This window comes from Nicotiana sylvestris, chromosome 10 (genome assembly GCF_000393655.2).
Source record: "Nicotiana sylvestris chromosome 10, ASM39365v2, whole genome shotgun sequence".
Classification (NCBI taxonomy): domain Eukaryota; kingdom Viridiplantae; phylum Streptophyta; class Magnoliopsida; order Solanales; family Solanaceae; genus Nicotiana; species Nicotiana sylvestris.
The window spans coordinates 19,782,678-19,803,377 of record NC_091066.1 but is presented as its reverse complement, the minus strand read 5'-3'; the positions used below and the strand labels follow the sequence as shown (position 1 = coordinate 19,803,377).

General features: G+C 38.1%; 1 protein-coding gene across 7 annotated transcripts; it reads right to left on the bottom strand.

Moving 5' to 3' along the window:
* Positions 1-1,748: 1,748 nt before the first annotated feature.
* Positions 1,749-17,143, bottom strand: LOC104222413 (uncharacterized). Of its 7 annotated transcripts, none has more exons than XM_070160036.1 (11): positions 17,065-17,143; positions 15,613-15,777; positions 15,359-15,484; positions 14,624-14,884; positions 5,540-5,868; positions 5,344-5,454; positions 4,765-5,252; positions 4,194-4,362; positions 2,759-2,998; positions 2,524-2,658; positions 1,749-2,336 (listed from the first exon to the last, which is right to left on the bottom strand). In XM_070160036.1, exons 2-11 carry the CDS (start codon positions 15,620-15,622, stop codon positions 2,205-2,207), a joined length of 2,001 nt encoding a protein of 666 aa, XP_070016137.1. In that variant the 5' UTR covers positions 15,623-15,777; positions 17,065-17,143; the 3' UTR covers positions 1,749-2,204. The 7 variants fall into 7 exon arrangements, with proteins under 7 accessions (XP_070016137.1, XP_070016142.1, XP_070016141.1 ...); XM_070160041.1 differs by having other exon boundaries at positions 15,625-15,777; XM_070160040.1 differs by lacking the exon at positions 17,065-17,143 and adding an exon at positions 16,602-16,625.
* Positions 17,144-20,700: the final 3,557 nt, after the last annotated feature.

The window sequence follows — 20,700 nt, the reverse complement described above, 5'->3', positions numbered from 1 at the left end:
TTATGTGACGGGGGGACCCAATTTTTTTTTTTTTAAATAGTGGGGCAGCGGGTATGGGAGAGGGGGACCAAGAAGAAGAAGGAGTAAAATATTGAGGAAGAAGAACCAGAACGACGATGAAGAAGACGGTACGATTTTTAAAAAGGGGTATAGCGCCGAGTATTTTGGCACTATACCTGGGTATGTCAGCTTTTTCAGTATAGTGCCAAAATATTTGGCGCTATACATTAACGACACAGTTAACGTTAATGTATAGCGCCAAGTATTTTGGCACTATATATAAAAATGTCATCTTTTTTTTTTCCACCTATTTATGTATTTTGAGTCCAAAAGAACCACAATTGAGTTCCGGACTCTTCAACAAACCCCTTAGATATGGAGTATTTTTTTTCTGTTCCTGGAATTTTCTATTTTCCTAGGATGCCCCTTCATCCCAAACTTGTGCATAGTAGATCAAGAAAGCTTCACAATTAATAGGAGTACTATATATCTATGACTATGATTGACTTACACGTAAGATGAGATAGGGAATTTAATCCACTCCATCATTCTTCAGCCAAGCAAATATCTTTGCTTCTGTCTTAAGTAAGATAAAAGCAAATTAATGCTTGCCAACCACCCATCAACAACAAATAAAATTGCGATACCATCGAGGACTGTGATAGAATGATTGAGATCCATCTATCTTTCACCAAATAATGTCTCAGATTGGACTATTGGAGTCATAGAAAATTTCTTGGCATGGAGCGTTTTAGCACCTTATCAAGCTTACTCGGTACAAATCTGAATTAGCGGCCATAAAATTTCGAATAGTTAAAAAAAAAAAAAAAAAAAAAAAAAAAAGTGGCGGCTTCCAAAAGTCATTAAAGGAGGAGATGGTGGTTCAAATCACATCAAAATGTTGGTTTACCGTCTCACTTCTACGTTTGTACTCTCCCTGCTAGTAAATGTTGGAGAATGTTAATTTTGTCCGTTGCGGTTGCATAAATAATTGTAATATATTTTCGTTAAGAGTGGGGAAAGGAATAGATAACCTTCCTAACTCGAGCCCTCACGAGTTTGGCATTCGAACTACACGTTCCTTAGTTTAGATATTCCACGTTACACTAGTCATTTTCAGTTTTGTGAATAATTATACCATTACTGTAACCTACAACAGAATACAGAACTAAGAGGAGAGAATGATTCTGGATCAGCTCATATAAAGCCCGGTTTTACCAGAAAGAATAATCATCTTGAGTAGGGGTGACAAACGGGCGGGTCGGATATGGAACAAATCGAAAACAAGTAATATAAAAACGGATAAATTACCCGACCTGACTCACATTCAATACAGATAAAAAATGAATTAACTGACAAATAATATGGGTAACTATACTATCCATGGCTTCTTGAATATGATCACTTTTTATGAGAATTCCTAGTCTTCCCAACTTGAAGAACCCTCAATTTGAGGCTTCACAAATGTAAAAATTAAACCCATTAATAATCCAATGGTTATCCATTTTCTAAGTGAATAATATAGTTCTTATCCATATTTGACCCGTTTTTAAACAGTTCATTATCCAACCCATATTTTAATAGATAATATAAGTAGATAACCATTTTCTTTTATCCATTTTACCACCACTAATCTTGAGGTTGCTCCTATCACAACTTTAATGTCTACTGTACAGTCGCAAAAGCAAGAATCTAGTTTTAAAATTCTACAAGCAAGTACGATAATAAAGGAGGTCCATGTATGCATGTAAGACAAAACTGGTAAATATGCCACTCAATAGAGGGTCCCTAAGACCATGAAGTTAATATCTTAACGGGAAAAAAAGGGAAAAATTAACTTTAAATTGTCTCCCAGATTCCGCCAATGTACACGTAAAGAATGACCCATCCCCAAAGATACTCACTCTTTCCTCAAAAACAGCCTATTAGAAGCCGTCCGGATACACGTATAATGAAGGGAAGAAACACATGCCTAAAGCTATACCGCCGTAGAATCATTAATATTCGTCTCAACTACAAAACTTGTGGATCTCTACCGACTGCCGGAGACCAAAACAGGCACGAAAGGAGGAAGAATATAAAGAAAGGGACGACACTCAATACCATGAGCAACATCATCTGTTTAAACTACAGGTCCTCATAGATGTATACCTTTACCAGCTGATTTTTGCCATGCACACCTCATTCCAGTAGAGGGAATTTATCTATTCGTTCTTCTCTAGAACTCGAGTCACAAGACCAAGAGCAACAGTTCTTCCTGATGCCCTGAGGGACACCCTTCCAAGAGCCTTACATTTAGAATGCTCTTCAACACAAATCATTCCTTGCAAGACCACCTAAACCATGACAAACAAACTAAAGTTAAGATCTCTTTTAAATAGTAGGCGTTATCCAACCTCTAACCTAGACACAAAGGCAGTTGCCTAGCACCTTTCGTGCACCCACTCCCACCCAAGATTATTTTCTTCTAAAAATGATAACATAAGCACATGAATAGACATAATAGTTGCTTTTGAGAGAAACCTCGATTATAGCATTCTGCTTTGCTAGAAGACATCGAGGTGATTTCTTGGTCTCCTTTCCAGTCTTTGGATCAAGCAATGACAAAATCCTCACAACTCTTGCAGCCTCCTTAGCATGATGTACATGAAACTCCAACTGCACATTTTCAAATATCCAGGCTCTAGAGTTATTAACAATATGCCATGAAACTCTGCAAATTTGAGGGTAAAATGATCTTATTAACAAGAGCTGCTACCTGAGAGCCAATCAAAATTGGAACGGCAATATCCAGGATAAGAATCTTCAGTTCCAAATGATTTGTAACAGCAACAGGATATTCAGGGTGGCACAGCACATCCCCTGCCATTACACGATTTGCGTCTATACCTGGTAGATTAACAGTGACATTGTCTCCAGCTTTTGTACTGTTACAAACCTGAGAATTATGTTCCAAAGAACGCACTGTTGCCACTTCTCTTGATGGCATAACTAGAACCTGATCCATGTTAACAGTTTAGCATTTGAAGAATGACTATTATCCTTCCGAAGAAATCAAAACAAGTTTGGCAAATAGAAGATTGCACCACAGAAAAACACCGATAGCGAATTTCTTAATGACCATTAAACAGTTGCTGCCCAATAGAAATTGCACCGTAACATTATTATGATTGAAATACCAACAATTACCTAACAGCATGTCCTAACAATACCCTAACAACTTGAAAGCATAAGTATTTGTTACTTATCTTAGTCCCCTTTAACTCATATTACTCTGTCAACTTGAGCCCTAACATTCTAATTCACTGGTGTTTTACATTATAGGGAGAAAAGAAGTGTCTTTGTGTTTCACTGTTATACCCATCTTATTTTGTCACCATGCAGATGTCCCTTCCAAAGCAAGTGAGCAAGAGGAATCCACATGTAAAGCCTAGCTCAAACAACCACCACCTTGAACTCCCATCCCCCTCTTCCAACTAGCGATGGCAAACTGGTGGGTCGGGTCGGATATGAGCGGGTCAAAACGGGTAATTTAAAAAAACGGATAAATTATCCGATCCGACCCGCATTTGAGACGGATAAAAACGGGTTTATCCGGCGGATAATATGGATATCCATATTATCCATGGCTTCTTAAATATGATCACTTATGAGAGAATTCCTGGTCTTCCAAACTTGAGGAACTCCAATTTGAAGCTTTACAAATGTAAAAGTTAAACACATTAGTTATCCACTGGTTATCCATTTGGTTAACCATTTTTTAAGTGGATAATATGGTTCTTTATCCATATTCGACCCGTTTTTAAATGGTTCATTATCCAGCCCATTTTTTTATGGATAATTGTTTTCTTTTAACCATTTTGCCATCTCTACTTCCAACACACCCCAAGTAAAATTCAAGATACTCTAGAATAAAAAGTGAGAAAAGAGCGTTACACAGAGAAAAATGCAAGGTAGAAGCACCTTGACAGTAAACTAGGATACAAGTTTACAGGCCTAGTGCCTCCCTCAGAACTTCCTTCTGAGAGCAGTGCTTGGGTCAGGTTAATCTGGGTGATATTCAGAATGATGACATAATCTACAGGCACCAATACGATTCCCTATTCAGATATGACTCTAGCATCCCAAGTCTCCTAAAAGCATGTATACAATAAAGGAGAAGGATCTCTCTTGCATTAGTGGTCATTGAGTACCTTATCTCCAACTTGAAGAGCTCCTGTCTCCAACTTCCCGCATACTGACACCTGTCCTTGTGACGGTGATTTAACAAGATCACATATCGGCATTACTAGAGGCTTTGAGTAATCTCTTTGGGGAGGTTGGAGAGAGTCTATTGCATCCAAAAGGCAAGAACCTTGAAACCTGAAATTAACCTTCATTATCAGCTACACAAGACAATGGGGGCTTTGCGAGCTATTTGTCTTATGACACTAAATCACCACAGAAATTTTGAATCAATATGACAATCACCAGTTTATCTATTAGCTTGCAAATTTTGGTTGCCGATATTTGAGAAGACTTTGATTGTATTAAATTCCAGTTCCATACAGTTTAACTAGTATCTTTGTTATATACCCTACCGTTTCCATTGTTTCGCCTCTTCCTCAGTTTAACTAGTATCTTTGTCATACACCCTACCGTTTCCATTGTTTCGCCTCTTCCTTAAAAACATTTTGCTTATAAACAATGTAAACGAGATAAAGTTGAAAAGAACGATTAACATTACACTTCCTAGTAGTGCTAGTAGTTGACCAGTAGACTAACCAGGACAACAATCTTGCATCAGAAGGACTTGTCACCAAATTTTGGTTTTCCATGGCACTGAGGGGAATCCAGAGTACTGATGAATCTTTAAACTTACAAGAACGAAGAAATGATCCTAGTTGATTCTTAATTGTATCGAAACGTTCTTTGGAGTATCCCACTGCATCCATTTTGTTAATAGCAATTATTATTTGATCCACTCCAAAGCTCTTGATAAGTAGTGCATGCTCCCTTGTCTGACCTCCAGTAACATCAATCCCTGCTTCAAATGCGCCTATTGAAGCATCAATTACGAGAATTGCAGCATCTGCTTGTGTTGCACCTGATATCATATTTGGGACAAAGTCTCTATGGCCTGGGGAATCAAGCAGTACAACACGGTAACTTTTTGTCTTAAAGTAAGCAACAGCCACTGTCATAGTTATTCCCCTCTCTCTTTCCTCAGCACTCTCATCCAGTGCCCAGGCATAAGCAAAAGACCCTTTTCCCTGATTGGATAGACAGGAGATTTATCAATCAGATAATCAAGATTTGACAATGTCTTAACAAAAACGGATCAGAAGCTAAAAGAAGGATTACTTGCTGCTTGGCCTCTTTCTCATATTTGTGCATTTCCTTCTGAGATATCTGCCCCAAAAGGTGTAATAATCTTCCTGATAATGTTGACTTCCCAGAATCAACATGGCCAACCTACATGGTCAAAACTTCAGAGTAACATCAGTGCATTAGACATTGTAAATGTTTGAAATCTGGTGCAGATAATAGTTTGACTTACAATCGCGAGATTTAACTGGTCCAATCTGTCTTCTAATTGGTCGGGGCGTACAATTTTCTGAGATTTACTCTGTGATCTTGAAGCTGCACTTCCGGTCTCCGCAATGCAAGGAATTGATGACATAGACATATTGCGCATGTTGCTCGTGACACCATGATTTTCCCTAGTTTCTTTAGGAGAACCTCTATCCTTCATAACATCACGTCTAAATTTTGCTGTTGGTGCAGAAGAGCTAGCAGGCCCTTCGGCAACCAGTTCTTCTTTAACTTCAGTAGCTAATTCTTTTTTACTTGATGGGACATTTGACTGTAAGACTTTGTCAAGAGTAGCTGTAAAAGGAGAGTAGCAATGTACAAGAAAGATGTCAAACTCTCAAAATAGAGAACAACAACAACAACATACCCAGTAAAATCCCACTAGTGGGGTCTAGGGAGGGTAGGATGTACGCAGACCTTACCCCTACCCGGGAAGGGTAGAGAGGCTGTTTCCGGGAGACCCTCGGCTCAACAGAAGAGATAATAATATCAGAAAAGAAATGCAAGAAGAGATCTGTAACAACAAAAGAAGCAAGAAAAGAAATAATAATATCTTAAAATACACCAAATAAATGAAAGGGAGTGCAGTAATACAATCCTATGCAAACCAACAAAATAGTGTGAACACATGTTGCTCTGATACCAATTGTTAGCGGAAACGTAAAAGAAAGAACACAAGATTTAACGTGGTTCGGATCAAAATAATCCTACGTCCACCAGAGAACAGTTGCCTTTTTAATATTAACAAAGGAAGGGGAGAGTTCCCAATTACACTTAAGAGAATTTCTCTCTTAACTCTCTACTCACTACAATGTGTTGTATTATTTTTGGGATGGTTTCTACAAATGAAGGAGTGCATCTATTTATAGAGGTAAAGACCTCCTCTTGATGTCATTGGTGACATCAAACTACCTCCTCTTGATGTCATGGGTGACATCAAAGGAGGAAGCTTCCTCCTAGCATCCACACCAACTCTTTCCACCAACTCTTCCAATTGGCATGTCATTGTTGACTAAACATAAACCAACATTTTCAGCATGCCATTGTTGACTAAACATAAACCAACATTTTCAATCTCCACCTTGGTTTGCGTTTCGAGCGTGTGAACAACTCTGGCCAAAACTTCTAAGCTTACTGGGCAACCCCGTTGTAAGAAACAAGAAGAATCAAACCATTGTTGAACATACCACCTCCACCTAGCAACTGTTCTCTTCGGAGTTGCATCAGTTGATGCACACCCCCGCCAAGTCCTTGCAGTGTGCAAACTTAGCGAGCGGGACTATCTTGGTCAACATGTCTGCAGCATTATCGTCTGTGATAACCTTCACGACCTTGATAGTTCCCTCATCAATAACATCTCGAATAAAATGAAATCTGACATCAATGTGTTTAGTGCGCTCATGAAATCTCTGATTTTTCATTAGATGAATAGCACTCTGACTATCACATCTAAGAGTTGATTCCAGCTGAACCAAACTCAATTCCGCTACTAAACTTTTCAACCAGATAGCTTCCTTTACCGCCTCCGCTGCTGCCATGTATTCTGCTTCTGTCGTAGACAAAGCGACAATCGACTGCAAAGTCGACTTCCAACTGACGGCACTGCCAACGAGGGTAAAGATGTATCCAGTTGTGGACCTTCTTCTGTCAAGATCTCCTGCATAGTCAGAATCCACATAACCGAGAATTGAAATACCTGTACCACTTTTTCGAAAGGTAAGACCAACACCAGAAGCTCCTTTGAGATATCTCAATATCCACTTGACAGCTTCCCAATGCCTCTTTCCTGGGTTGGACATGTATCTACTTACCACACTTACAGATTGAGCAATATCTGGACGTGTGCATACCATAGCATACATAATACTACCAACTGCACTGGCATAAGGAATCTTTGACATATGCTCCACCTCATCCTCGGACTGAGGCATTTGTGACTCTGAAAGTTTAAAATGAGGAGCTAATGGTGTACTTACAGGCTTGCACGTTTGCATATTGAATCTCTCGAGAACCCTTTCAATATACCTCTTCTGAGAAAGATGTACAACACCGTCTTCTCTTGAAATCTCCATACCAAGGATTTTCTTTGCAGCTCCTAAATCCTTCATGTCAAATTCCTTACTCAACAGTTTCTTCAAAGCATTTATCTCTGTAATGTTGTTAGCAGCAATAAGCATATCATCAACATACAACAGTAAATAAATCATTGAGTTACCAGACATCTTCTTGTGATACACACAGCTATCAAATGCACTCCTTGAGAATTCATGTGTAGTCATGAATGCATCAAACCTCTTGTACCACTGTCTAGGGGATTGCTTCAAACCATACAAAAACTTCTTTAGTTGGCATACGTGATCTTCTTTTCCCTCAGCTAGGAAACCTTCAGGTTGATCCATATAGATTGTCTCTTCTAGATCACCGTGTAAGAAAGCAGTTTTGACATCAAGTTGTTGAAGCTCCAAGTCAAATTGTGCAACCAATGCTAGTAGCACGCGAATTGAGCTATGCTTCACGACCGGAGAGAAAATCTCATTGTAGTCAATTCCCTCCTTTTGGCTGAAACCTTTTGCAACCAATCTCGCCTTGAACCTAGCATCTTCCACTTCAGGAATTCCCTCTTTCTTTCGGTAGACCCACTTGCATCCAACTGTCCTCTTCCCCTTTTGTCTTTTCACTAAGACCCATGTCTGATTCTTGTGAAGAGACTCCATCTCTTCAGTCATGGCTAACCGCCATTGTGCGGCATCCTTGCAAGAAGTTGCTTCAATATACGAGGAGGGCTCCAGATCTTTAATCTCTTCTTGTGCAGCTACGAACGCATATGCAATCAAGTTTGCTTGATTTATAAGGCGTTCCGGTTCTCGTGTCTGCCTCTTCTCCCTCCCCTTCGCAATTGTGTATGGTTCATTGACAGCAAGTTCTTCAACGCCTACATCTTCTGACTCATCTTTAACCTGAGTCTCTTGATCCTTTTCCTTGGCAAGCTCCACCGGAAGCTCCACCTGCTCGTTGTTCTTGTTTCCTGAAAACTCCACGGAAACTTTACGGGGATCAAGTATAGAGGATTCATCGAAGGTGACATCTCTACTAACTATAAATTTGAGTAAAGACAAACACCAAAGTTTGTACCCTTTTACTCCATCCACATACCCTACGAATATGGCCTTCTTAGCCCTTGGTTCAAGCTTTCCTTCATTAACGTGATAATAAGCTGGACACCCAAATACTCGTAAGTATGAATAGTTAGAGGGTTCACCTGACCATACCTCATTCGGAGTCTTAAAGTCAATTGTCGATGCTGGAGATCGATTGACAATATGAGCAGCAGTGTGAACTGCTTCAGCCCAAAATACTTTGGACATTTTGGCTTGTAGGAGCATACAACGAGCCTTTTCAAGAAGAGTTCTGTTCATTCTCTCGGCAACTCCATTCTGCTGTGGGGTATGCCTGACAGTCCTATGTCTTGAGATCCCATGAACCTTGCAGAATTCATTAAACTCTTCATTGCAAAACTCCAAGCCATTGTCTGTGCGAAGATACTTGATTTTCCGCTCCATTTGATTTTCAACCAAAATCTTCCACTCTTTAAATGCTTCAAAAGCATCACTTTTTGCCTTCAAAAAATGCACCCAAACCTTTCGTGAGAAATCATCAATAAAAGTGAGAAGATACCTCTTTTTGCCCTTCGATGGAAGTTTAGAAGGACCCCATAAATCTGAATGGATGTAGTCTAGCACTCCTCTTGTCTTGTGTTTGCCAGTGCTGAAGCTGACCTTCTTCTGCTTCCCTAGAACGCAGTGCTCACAGAAGTCAAGCGTGCTGATCTTCTCACCTTCCAAAAGTTTACGATTGCTCAACATCTCCAGTCCACGTGCGCTCATATGACCCAGTCTCATGTGCCATAGTCTTGCCTTGTCATCATTAGATAACTGCACTGTAGATGCATTTGCAGAGCCAACAATGGTGCTTCCGGCCAATGTGTAAAGGCCGTTCTCCAGCTTGCCTTTCAGCATGACTAAAGAACCTTTAGTCACCTTCATAGTTCCTGCTTCGCTCATGTACCTGTAGCCTTGTTCATCCAGAGTACCCAAGGAGATCAAATTCTTCTTCAGATCAGGAACATGACGGACTTGTGTAATAGTCCTCACGATTCCATCATGGCAGCGAACCCGAACTGAGCCAATGCCAACTATTGCACAAGTTGCATTATTGCCCATTACTACGGTTCCTCCACTTTTCTCGTAGCTGCTAAACCAGTCTTTTCGGAACGTCATATGCAGAGTACAAGCAGAGTCTAACACCCATTTGTTTTCATAACTACTATTATTATTACACGATGTTGTTAGTACATAATCATTATCAAAATTATGTACCTGTTCAACTGTAGATGCACTCGCCTTTTCCTTGGACTTTGACATTGGGCAATCTCGTTCAAAGTGCCCCTTCTTGCCACAACCCCAACACTCTGTATTCTTCTTGTTCACACGAGACTTTGATCTGTGCTTTGATTTGGTCTTTCCCTGTTGGCTAGTCCGGCCTCTTACAAAGAGGCCACTTGCCTGGTCATCTCTATCTCCTTCAATGTGCCTCCGCACATCACTAGAGTTAAGTGCCTGCCGCACTTGCTCAAGCTTGATAGGCTCCTTGCTATACATCATTGAATTCTCAATATCACGATATCCTGAAGTCAATGAAAATAGCAAAGCACATGCAAGCGTCTCCTCCTCCTTTTTAATTCCTGCAATCTGTAAGTCCATGACAAGTTTATTGAACGCATCTAAATGATCTTGTAACGAAGTACCTGACCCCATCTTAAATGTGTGAAGACGTCGTTGTAACAACATCCTTGTTGTCACTGATCGGTCTTGGTATAGCCCTTCTAGCTTTTCCCATAACTGTTTGGCCGTCTCTTCGGTACCCGTACTCACTTCACAAAGCACGTTAGGTGCAAGGGATAGTTGGATTGCACTCAATGCATCCCCTTCAATCTTCTCCTTGTCGGGAGTTGATATATCCTTAGGATACTTTCCGTCAATAGCATGGATTGAACCTTCCCTCCGCAGTAACGCCATCATCTGGATCTTCCAGATATTGAAGTTGTTGCGTCCACTGAATCTATCAATTTCAAACTTCATGGAACTCATCTTTGCTTGTTCTTCCTCCTTGGATCGTTAAAGAATCTTGTTGCTCTGATACCAATTGTTAGCGGAAACGTAAAAGAAAGCACACAAGATTTAACGTGGTTCGGATCAAAATAATCCTACGTCCACCAGAGAACAGCTGCCTTTTTAATATTAACAAAGGAAGGGAGAGTTCCCAATTACACTTAAGAGAATTTCTCTCTTAACTCTCTACTCACTACAATGTGTTGTATTATTTTTGGGATGATTTTTACAAGTGAAGGAGTGCATCTATTTATAGAGGTAAAGACCTCCTCTTGATGTCATTGGTGACATCAAACTACCTCCTCTTGATGTCATGGGTGACATCAAAGGAGGAAGTTTCCTCCTAGCATCCACACCAACTCTTTCCACCAACTCTTCCAATTGGCATGTCATTGTTGACTAAACATAAACCAACATTTTTAGCATGTCATTGTTGACTAAACATAAACCAACATTTTCAATAGGCAAAGCTCTATCAGACTACCCAGTACAAAGAGGGAAAAACTATGCACTAACCCTTAGCCTACAACCCTAATGCTCGACCTCCACATGTTCCTATCAAGAGCCATGTCCTCAGAAATCTGAAGACGGGACATGTTTTGCCTGATCACCTCGCCCCAATTCTTCTTAGGCCGCCCTCTACCCCTTCTCGCACCTGCCAAAGCCAACCGCTCGCACCTCCTAACCGGGGAATATATGGTTCTCCTCCGCACGTGTCCAAACCACCTAAGCCTCGCTTCCCGCATCTCGTTGTCCACGGGAGCAATGTCTACCTTCTCCCGAATATCTTCATTCCTTATCTTATCCAGTTTAGTATGCCCGCACATCCATCTCAACATCCTCATCTCGGCTACTTTCATCTTCTGGATATGTGAATTCTTAACTGGTCAATACTCAACCCCATATAACATAGCCGGCCTAACCACCGTTCTGTAGAACTTACCTTTGAGTTTCGGTGGTACCTTCTTGTCACACAGGACTCCAGATGCTAACCGCCATTTCATCCACCCCACCCCAATGCGGTGCGTGACATCCCCGTCAATCTCCCCATCTCCCCGGATAATAGACCCTAGGTACTTGAAACTTTGTCTCTTGGGGATGACTTGTGAGTCTTCATTAAAGGGCAGCCCGGTGCACTAAGCTCCCGCTATGCTGGGGGTCCGGGAAAGGGCCAGACCACAAGGGTCTATAGTACACAGTCTTACCCTGCATTTCTGCAAGAGGCTGTTTCCACGGCTTGAACCCGTGACCTCAGGTCACATGACAGCAACTTTACCAGTTACGCCAAGGTTCCCTTTCACAGGTAGCAGGTTGGCGAATTTAATCGAGATGTGCGCAGCTAGTCGGGACACCACCGTTATAAAATAAAATAAAAAAAATCAACCAATGTCTGATCCTACAATCATAATATTTCCACCAGCCTTTCTGATTATGTGTTGTCGAAACTCGAAAGCATATGAAGCAGCAACAAACTAATTAATGGCTAGGGGAATTCGAGCAATAGGGTTCTTTTGGTACAAGTAACTAACCTATTGAGAAAAGGAGAAAACCCTCAAACAGGAAGTATTCGCCGAAGGAAACTTATATACAAGAACTCCTTTCTACAAAATCAGTCCAATCATCTAGACATGAGGGAGTGTCTGCAATAAGGTCTGCTGTTAGAGCGTCTAGGTTAGTTATAGGTAATATTTATCATAACCAACTAAACCGAATAAGATCATTCCAGCCTGATCTTTGACAATGTTATGCATCTTGCAGCTTATTCACTTGGTTCCTTTTTCTATTTTCTGCCAGCAACAGCAGATCGTAACCTCATCTTCTTCTTTTTTTGATAAGGTGAAGATTTTATTTAAAACAGTATCAAGCTGATACTGTAAAAATACAGAGATACTGCTGGCTTAAAACATTAAAATCCTAAGCGGTCTAGCATGTCCAGCATATCATGAAAAATTCATAACAACATTTCCATCTTTCCAATAGTACAAATAATGTAAACAACTGTATTTCACGTATTGCAGCTGCTCCTTCTTGCCTTCAAAACACCTATTATTTCTTTCTTTTCATATCGTCCAAGCTATGCTAAGAGGAATATCTCTCCAAATCTTCTTTAAGGATGCATTGACCAGTGAATCAGTAAAGAACATGAGGTTTCCAGATCGTAACCTCATCTTCTTGAAACCACAATGAGATGAAGTAACAAGATTACTATGGACGGGAAAGTAAGAAAGCAATTTCTGGGAACCTAGAGTGAATGGCAGTTAGAATGCTAGAGTGTCACCTGGAGCAACAATAAATGGGGCATGTTACCTCACCAACTTTTTAGGCAAAAACCAATGATTTTAACAATGCCAATAACCAGCCTCAAAATAATTTGAGTCACTGGTCAGTGCATTTCACAATAGAACCAGAAAGTTTTGTTCCCTCATACAAAATTATAAATTCACAAGAAGCACTGCCAAATACAATCTCGGACAAAATCTTAATCTCTCTACGACTTTGAAAATCCTTAAACTTAGACCCACCATTGAGTCTTCGACTATATCTAAGGGTCCAACTTCATCACTTACAATGCCGATAATGGACGAAGAAACAGATAATTAACTCAGTAAAGGTATTGATATTTTTATCTTTCAATTTCAGTTACAGTTGCTATGGTTGAATGCAACCTTCACTCTAGCAATAGATTGCCAACGCCAGCAATGACTCTCAACCATAAGCATACAATGACTTCATTCTCTCTTTTGTTATGTGAATCTCTAACTCTTCCACTTTCAGATTCCATATTTCTAATTCTTTCGTCATGGAATACAATTGCAAGTTGTTATTTTCCACCTTCCCATGGATTAAATATTGAGACTGTTGATGTATTCTTGTTATGAACTGTAATGGGTTAATTCACAACTTGATGGTCTGTAATTGTCATGTCTTGATTCTGTTTTTTCGATATCATCCCTATACGGTTTACGGCATGTTTTCAATTGACTGTTTGTAATTGTTATGTGTTGTGTATGTTTCATTCCATTGAGTAGGCACTGACGTCATTTATGAGCTAACTGTTATGTTCGTTAATTGTGAGTTTCTAGATGTTTATGCTTGTACTTGAAGCTTGGGCCCATGGATGACTAAGTTCGGATACAATGTTTTACTTCCCAGTTAAATAGAGAACTTTTTATTCATAATATAAGAGATCTTACAATAGTTACTTTAGGTTCTTTAATTTTTTGTTTATATGTTCCTAATTTAGATAATAATTAGTTATTACAATAATGATGTGACCAGCTCACCTTTCCAGTTTGATGAACCATCCTCTTTTTAAAGCACAGGCAGAGCACCCAATAAACACATAAGGCATCTTAGTCGACTCACCTCTCAATTATGTGAAATACTTTAAAAAGTCTAATAAAAAAGAGATCCATTAGAGAGCATGATAAACAGCAAAAACTACCCCCCCCCCCCCAAAGAAAAAAAGAAAAAAAGAAAAAGGAGAGAGACTCTATGACAGATCCATAAAGAGGTGTCACTAATGTATACAACGATAAATTTAGCCAGAGAAGCACTTTTAAAAATAGAATGCTTTATGAATCATCTTTCCCAGTGGGTAGAAGTTTCGTGCTGAAGGGGCGGATAAGCTTCTGTAGCTTTTTGTTTTGAACTATATGCTATTTAACCTGCTGTTTCTCACTAGAGATAACAAGGAGAATAATCATGCAATAAAAATATTATCTATAAAAACAGTTCTCTCCCAGCCCCACAAGGGAACGTTTTCTTCATGATTTACAATATGTGATTGTATAAACCATTAGCAATATGTGCTAAAGAGTAGTCAAATTTTCACATAGATACACATGCAGAGCTCTGCAAACGTATTGTCAGTTGCTAACCTGCACTAGCTTTGCTGCCGCCACAACTTTTGATCAATGGGTTACGAAGGACCCCACAAATATCACATGCATTCATGGTATCTTCATTATCAAATGTGCAAATGGGACAACGCCAAACCCCAGCCTTAACCGGTTCTTGCTTTGTATTTCCACAAACATCACACACATTCACAGTATCTTTGTTATCAAATGTGCAAATGGAACAACACCAGATGCCAGCCTTAACGAATTCCTGTTTCGTATTCGTTCTTGGTACCCTGCCTGTAGCAAATCGTAAACAACAAATTATGTTCTTACAATTAAGCTTTTAGTATATAAGGGACAAAAACTAATTCAAAGACCAGTAGTCATGGTAAAGTAACCACAAACATGAAAGCATGCAAAAATCAAATGTAAATCTTGTACGAGTAAACAAATATTCCCTACACCCTTTTATATCACATTTTGACTTGGTGGAGAAATTTAACTCAATATTTTCCACCAAAATATTTCAAGAAGATATTCTACAACCAAACTGCGAATTAGAAGCAGAAAAAAGTATTCCTATCAAAACCATTTCTGATACTGCAGGATGAACCAGAAATTAAGAGTGATAATCTTAAAATATGATTTAACATTTTCTTTCTGTTCTTTTTAAGTGTGTGTGTGCGGTGGGGGAGGGACGGGGATTAGAGTACAGAAGGAGGATGCAGCCTTTAGATGTGAAGCACTGAGAAGAGCTGGCGGGACACTCACCATTTTTCTCTGCAGAATCATATCCATCGTCATAGTCATAGTTGTAATCTTCATAGTCATAAAAGTCTTGCTCATAATCAACTCCATAATTTACCTTACGAGGCATGGTGACGCTTTCAGATATGCCTAAGAAAATAAACATGAGCTTGCATATCAATGTCTACATGAATCAAGTCATCACAGAAATGTGCAACATTAGAGAATCAACTCAGCTGCTCTAACAGCACGAACAGAATACACTGTGAATGCTTCACCTTCAATCATACCTCGAAGATGACCGCGTAACTAAGATAACATTTAAGATCTGACTCAACCACCAGGAAATGCTCACCCAAGCAATACCATAAATCCAGAAAAAAACAATATAACTGGGAAGAAATCCTCCTAATGTCCTGAGTGAGAAAGCAAATCTCAGCTTCCTGTCCAACAAAATACGCCACTAGTTTCAATCAATTGGAACATGTTTCAGAAGGAAGATAGAAAATTTCTAATTCTTAAAACTGTACAGACATGACAACATTACTGGATATCTTATATCGGCATGCTTTTTGTGCTTATCCTTTTTATAAAGAAATATCTGTCACAAATAAAACTTTTCCATTTAGTACTATTTTCTTCATTCCCTAGCAGAGTCAGCGACAGGGTCCAAACGAAGATTCTTGAGAGAATCCATCTCACCGTATATCGTTCTTGAGAAGTAACAATATAACAATAAGTCTTAACTATGACCTCTTATGAATTCAGAACACATATAACATTTAAAACTATGATGAAGCAAATAGTCCTCTAAAATTCAAACATGTTTAATTATTTGGAAAAAAGTTTAAATACTGGTTATTAGTGGCATATGTTACATTTATAGGATTTAATACATCATCAAGATCCACAAGGAATTATACAAAAACTTTAGTTAAGAAGATACTAAAAGCATTAAGTATTAATTAGACTGCTAACAGCAACCAGCGCGCAGCTACAAGGAAACACTTCTCCTGTTGGAAACGCCATTAACTATGTTATTCGACATGGATTATCAAAACCTGCTCGCGTGACCTCGCCTTCTGTACAGAACCCCATAGAGAACCCCATAGAACTGCTGAGGTATAACAATAACTTTATCAGAAGTTTTTGATCAATCCTAATATTAAGGGGCAGTAATACCTAAACATTACTAACACACTACGTGATTGATCAAAAGAAATTATATTTTCTTCAAATACTAGCTGATTTTGATAGGTAGAGTTACCTAGTCCCTGTGCTTGTGAGAGAGGTGCCCACAAGCTAGCCCGGGTACCACCATTACAAAAAAAAAAAAATACATATCAGTTAAAGTTCATTAATGAATAATTAAGAGGTCTAATAACCCTAGTACCCCCCCACCCCCACCCCCCACCCCCAACCCCGAAATTGATGAACCGGTTGGGACCAGCTTTCTATCCTGAAGAACAATGTTTACTTATTAGGGAGGCGGCCTTTAATCATGCGAAACCATAGAGCTTTAATCTAGGCAATAACAGTAAACAGAGAATTAACTTGAATAAAACTTTTTTCACATAAAACAAAAAACTACAAATTAAAGATCGATATTATACCGACAGAACGTTAAAGAAAAAAAAAAACTAAGCAGAGTTTACTGGGGTTTCTTCATCTCCAACCTAATTGCCGAGAGAATTGAAGAATGAGGAAGAAGAATTGTACTTTAAGTTTACCTTAGTTACTTTCAACTCCGGCGAAGTGTATTTCTCTGAGAGTGTGAATTTTAAGGAGATTTCAAGGGGGCGTTTAGTGATATGCCACTTTTTTTGTTTTTGCTTAATTTATGTGAAGGTATTTCTGATTTTTTTTCATATATATATTTTAATTATTAATTATTTTAAGTTATAGTATTTTTTATGTAATTTTTAAATATATAAATTCTATTTTCAAAAATTAAAAAAATAATAATTCTAAATATATGGCCATTAAAATTAGAAGGTTTGAATCTAAAACAATAAAAAGTATTATATAAATTGGGACAGATATAAGTATTAATTTAGACTCTAGTCGGATAAGGTCAATTGAATAAAAAGCGCTCCTAAAAACTTCTTAAAACGAGATCTTGACAGTGATAATCTTCTATATATATATTAAAGCAAGAAAGTTTGCATTGTGGTTAAGTCAAGTGGCAAGCTACTATAAAGCCACTTGGCAATCTTAAAGAGTTTGTGGGAAATTGTCAAATAAGGAAATATCACTTAAGAACTATATATGGAATTTCATTTATTGAAATTAAATTGAAATAAGAATTCTTTTTAAAAAAAAATAAAGTTTAATCATTGTACTAATATTTTCTAATTGAAATTTTATATTTGGAAAGTAAAGAATTTTGATATCAATAGTATTTGGATTCCTTTTCTAATATCGAGTGAGAAGAATATATCCTATCGTAATCTAATGTGCAATTTTAATTTATTTTAAAAATTCAATACTTTTTAATGAGTTGAAGAATATATTTTAAGGTTTTAACCTAAAGTTCAGAATGTAGATATATTTAATAATTTATTTATTTCATAATGGATAATCCAAAGTATCTATTTTAGACTAAGTTTTCTGAATTTTAAACAAGTATACAATAAAAATAATTATTTTAAAGGCTAAAAGCTTCAACAAAAATAATAATTACTAGAAGTTTAATAATAAAAATACCGTAATATTTTGGTGAAGTACTATATAGTTTGATCATATGCACTTTTATTTTTGTCTATTATTGAATAAAGCACTAAATGAAAAAATTAAATAAAATATCATACTTACTAGGGGAAATAATTTAGAAAGAGGGGGATAAAGATAGTATTGTAGATAATAAATTTGCGTCGAGAAAATAAAATCAAGACCGAAAAATATCGCAACAATCGTAGTATTTTATTTCAAATATTTGAGTGTTACAATCTCTATGATTCCTCTAATTCTACTTTTCTAGTATAAATTCAAGGGCCTTTGAGCTTGATCTTGAATTGTAATTTGATTTATCCGTCACGAGCACTTTGATTGTTGCCACGAATTTTATCACAAACAAGTAGCCTTGATCTTGAACATCTTTTATTTGATTTGACTTCGTTCTTGATTTTGAATACTTGAATTGTTCTTCGTTCTTGAGCTTGAACTTGATTTCTTGAACTTGAACTTGATTGCTTGAAGCTTGAAACTTGTAGAGAAATTTGCGGCGTTTGATCCACGAGCTCTCTCTTGCTTCTTGTTATAACTTCTGGTCTCTTTTCTGAGTTATGAACCTATTTATAGTTGTGGAAAGAAGGAGTTGTGATAAGAACAAACTCTTTCCGACCAATCAAATTGAAGTGTGACATGGCCGCATTTGATTGGCCAGAACATGTCACTTGCACACGTGGCGCGATTTCATTGGACTTTTAGTGTGACTGGGCATGCCTTGTCATTTTGACACATGGCACAATCCTATTGGCTCTTTCGTTTGACTTGGCGTGCCACATCATTTGACATATGGCACCAAACTGGGCCTCTAGGAAGATAACATCTTGGGTTTAATTAAGTGGGTTCATCACTTTAGCCCAATAGATTATGACTTATTTATTTAATCCATAAATGTTAGACCTATATAATTAATTCATTTATATATTAGCCCATAATATTTATTTGGACCAATATATCTTGAATTTAAAATATAGTCCAAATTATTTTACGGATTTAATTTAAATAAAATTTATATGCCTACAAATGCCCCTACTTCAAGGCTTGTCGTAGTGTGGATACGATAATCCTTGCGATAAGTCGTGAAGTACTAGCAAAGATAACAAATTTGAATCCGAGGTTGAATTAAAATTTCCAAAATATAGTATATTTCGACAATTTAATTCATTGACCCAACGAGCTGAGACAAATTTGTCTTGGGAACTTTAGTATCAAATTTATATATTAACAGAATTGAGCGAGGCCATATTAGTTTGAGAATTTGGAACTTTTGTTACTCGAATTCCAACATTACCAAAGGACCTCTTGAATTCCAACGTTACCAAAGGATCTCCAAATCCAACAAAATAATCTTTTCTAAATATAATCATTAGGCTTGAGATTACACTTTGACTTCTACGTGGCATTGTTATTGCCACAGTCATATACTTTTAGTTTTATTGTCAGTGCTTGTTGCTTTCTTCCACATTTGATACAAATTCAATTACTTGGAGTAGTCCTGGTTTATTCCAACTACAACACAAGAAACGTAAATTCTGAGAGGATATGAGGCCAATTTCGAGTCTGAATCGAATAAGGGAATGTTTAGCCGCCTTATTGTATCTGATCCCAGTCCCACATCGAAATAACCTCTTGTCCAGCTGCTTTGAGAAATCTATATAAACTCGTGCTTGTATTTGTTGGGCATCAATTTGCAGTATTTGCGAGCCACTTGAGTTTATTTTTGTGAACTTGGAAGCATTAAAGCGAAGGTAATTTTTTTTTCTCGTGCTTTCTTTTTTTGTTGTCTTCTTTTTTTTTTCTTTTTTTTGGTAGGTTAAGCAAGAAAGATACGTTCTTGTTCAACAAGATGATCCACGCATGAAGAAGATAATCTTGGGGTGTGAGGGGATGAGTATTCATTCTTGCCCGATTCTTGGAGAGATTACTCTCAATGTGGCCCGATTCTTGGAGAGATTACTCTCAAAATGGTCCGATTCTTGGAGAGATTACTCTTAATGTGGCTCAATTCTTAGAGAGATTACTCTCAAAATGGCCCGATTCTTGGAGAGATTACTCTCAAAATGGCCCGATTCTTGGAGAGATTACTCTCAAAATGGCCTAATTCTTGGAGAAATTACTCTCAATGTGGCCCAATTCTTGGAGAGATTACTCTCAATGTGGCCCAATTCTTGGAGAGATTACTCTCAAAATGGCCCGATTCTTGGAGAGCATTTCATCCATTTAAACTTTGTACCCATTCTAACATTCTTGATTCGGACTTTGATGACCCCTCTTTTCTTTTTTTTTTTAGCACGAAGAGATGGCAAATTTCAGGGACTATACCTCACCTTCCTCAAAACTTAGATATCTCATCATCGAGACTGAAGATGGCATAGAACAAACCAAGCTTTTGGTTCACACCTCACAAGCCGGTCGATATGCAGCCTCATGGCCTCCTTTAAGGAACTCCCTTCATGTAGAGAACTGGACCTTGGAACACAAATCGATTTCTAATCCATTATCCAAGATGTGGTCTCTCCAAGCGCCAATCCATCGCCATGTAATTATTGCTAGCACCCTTCCAAACTTAGGAAGTCGCATAATTCAAGGCGAAGTACATTGGGAAAACACAACAACAATCGAGGGCAAGTATCGTCATA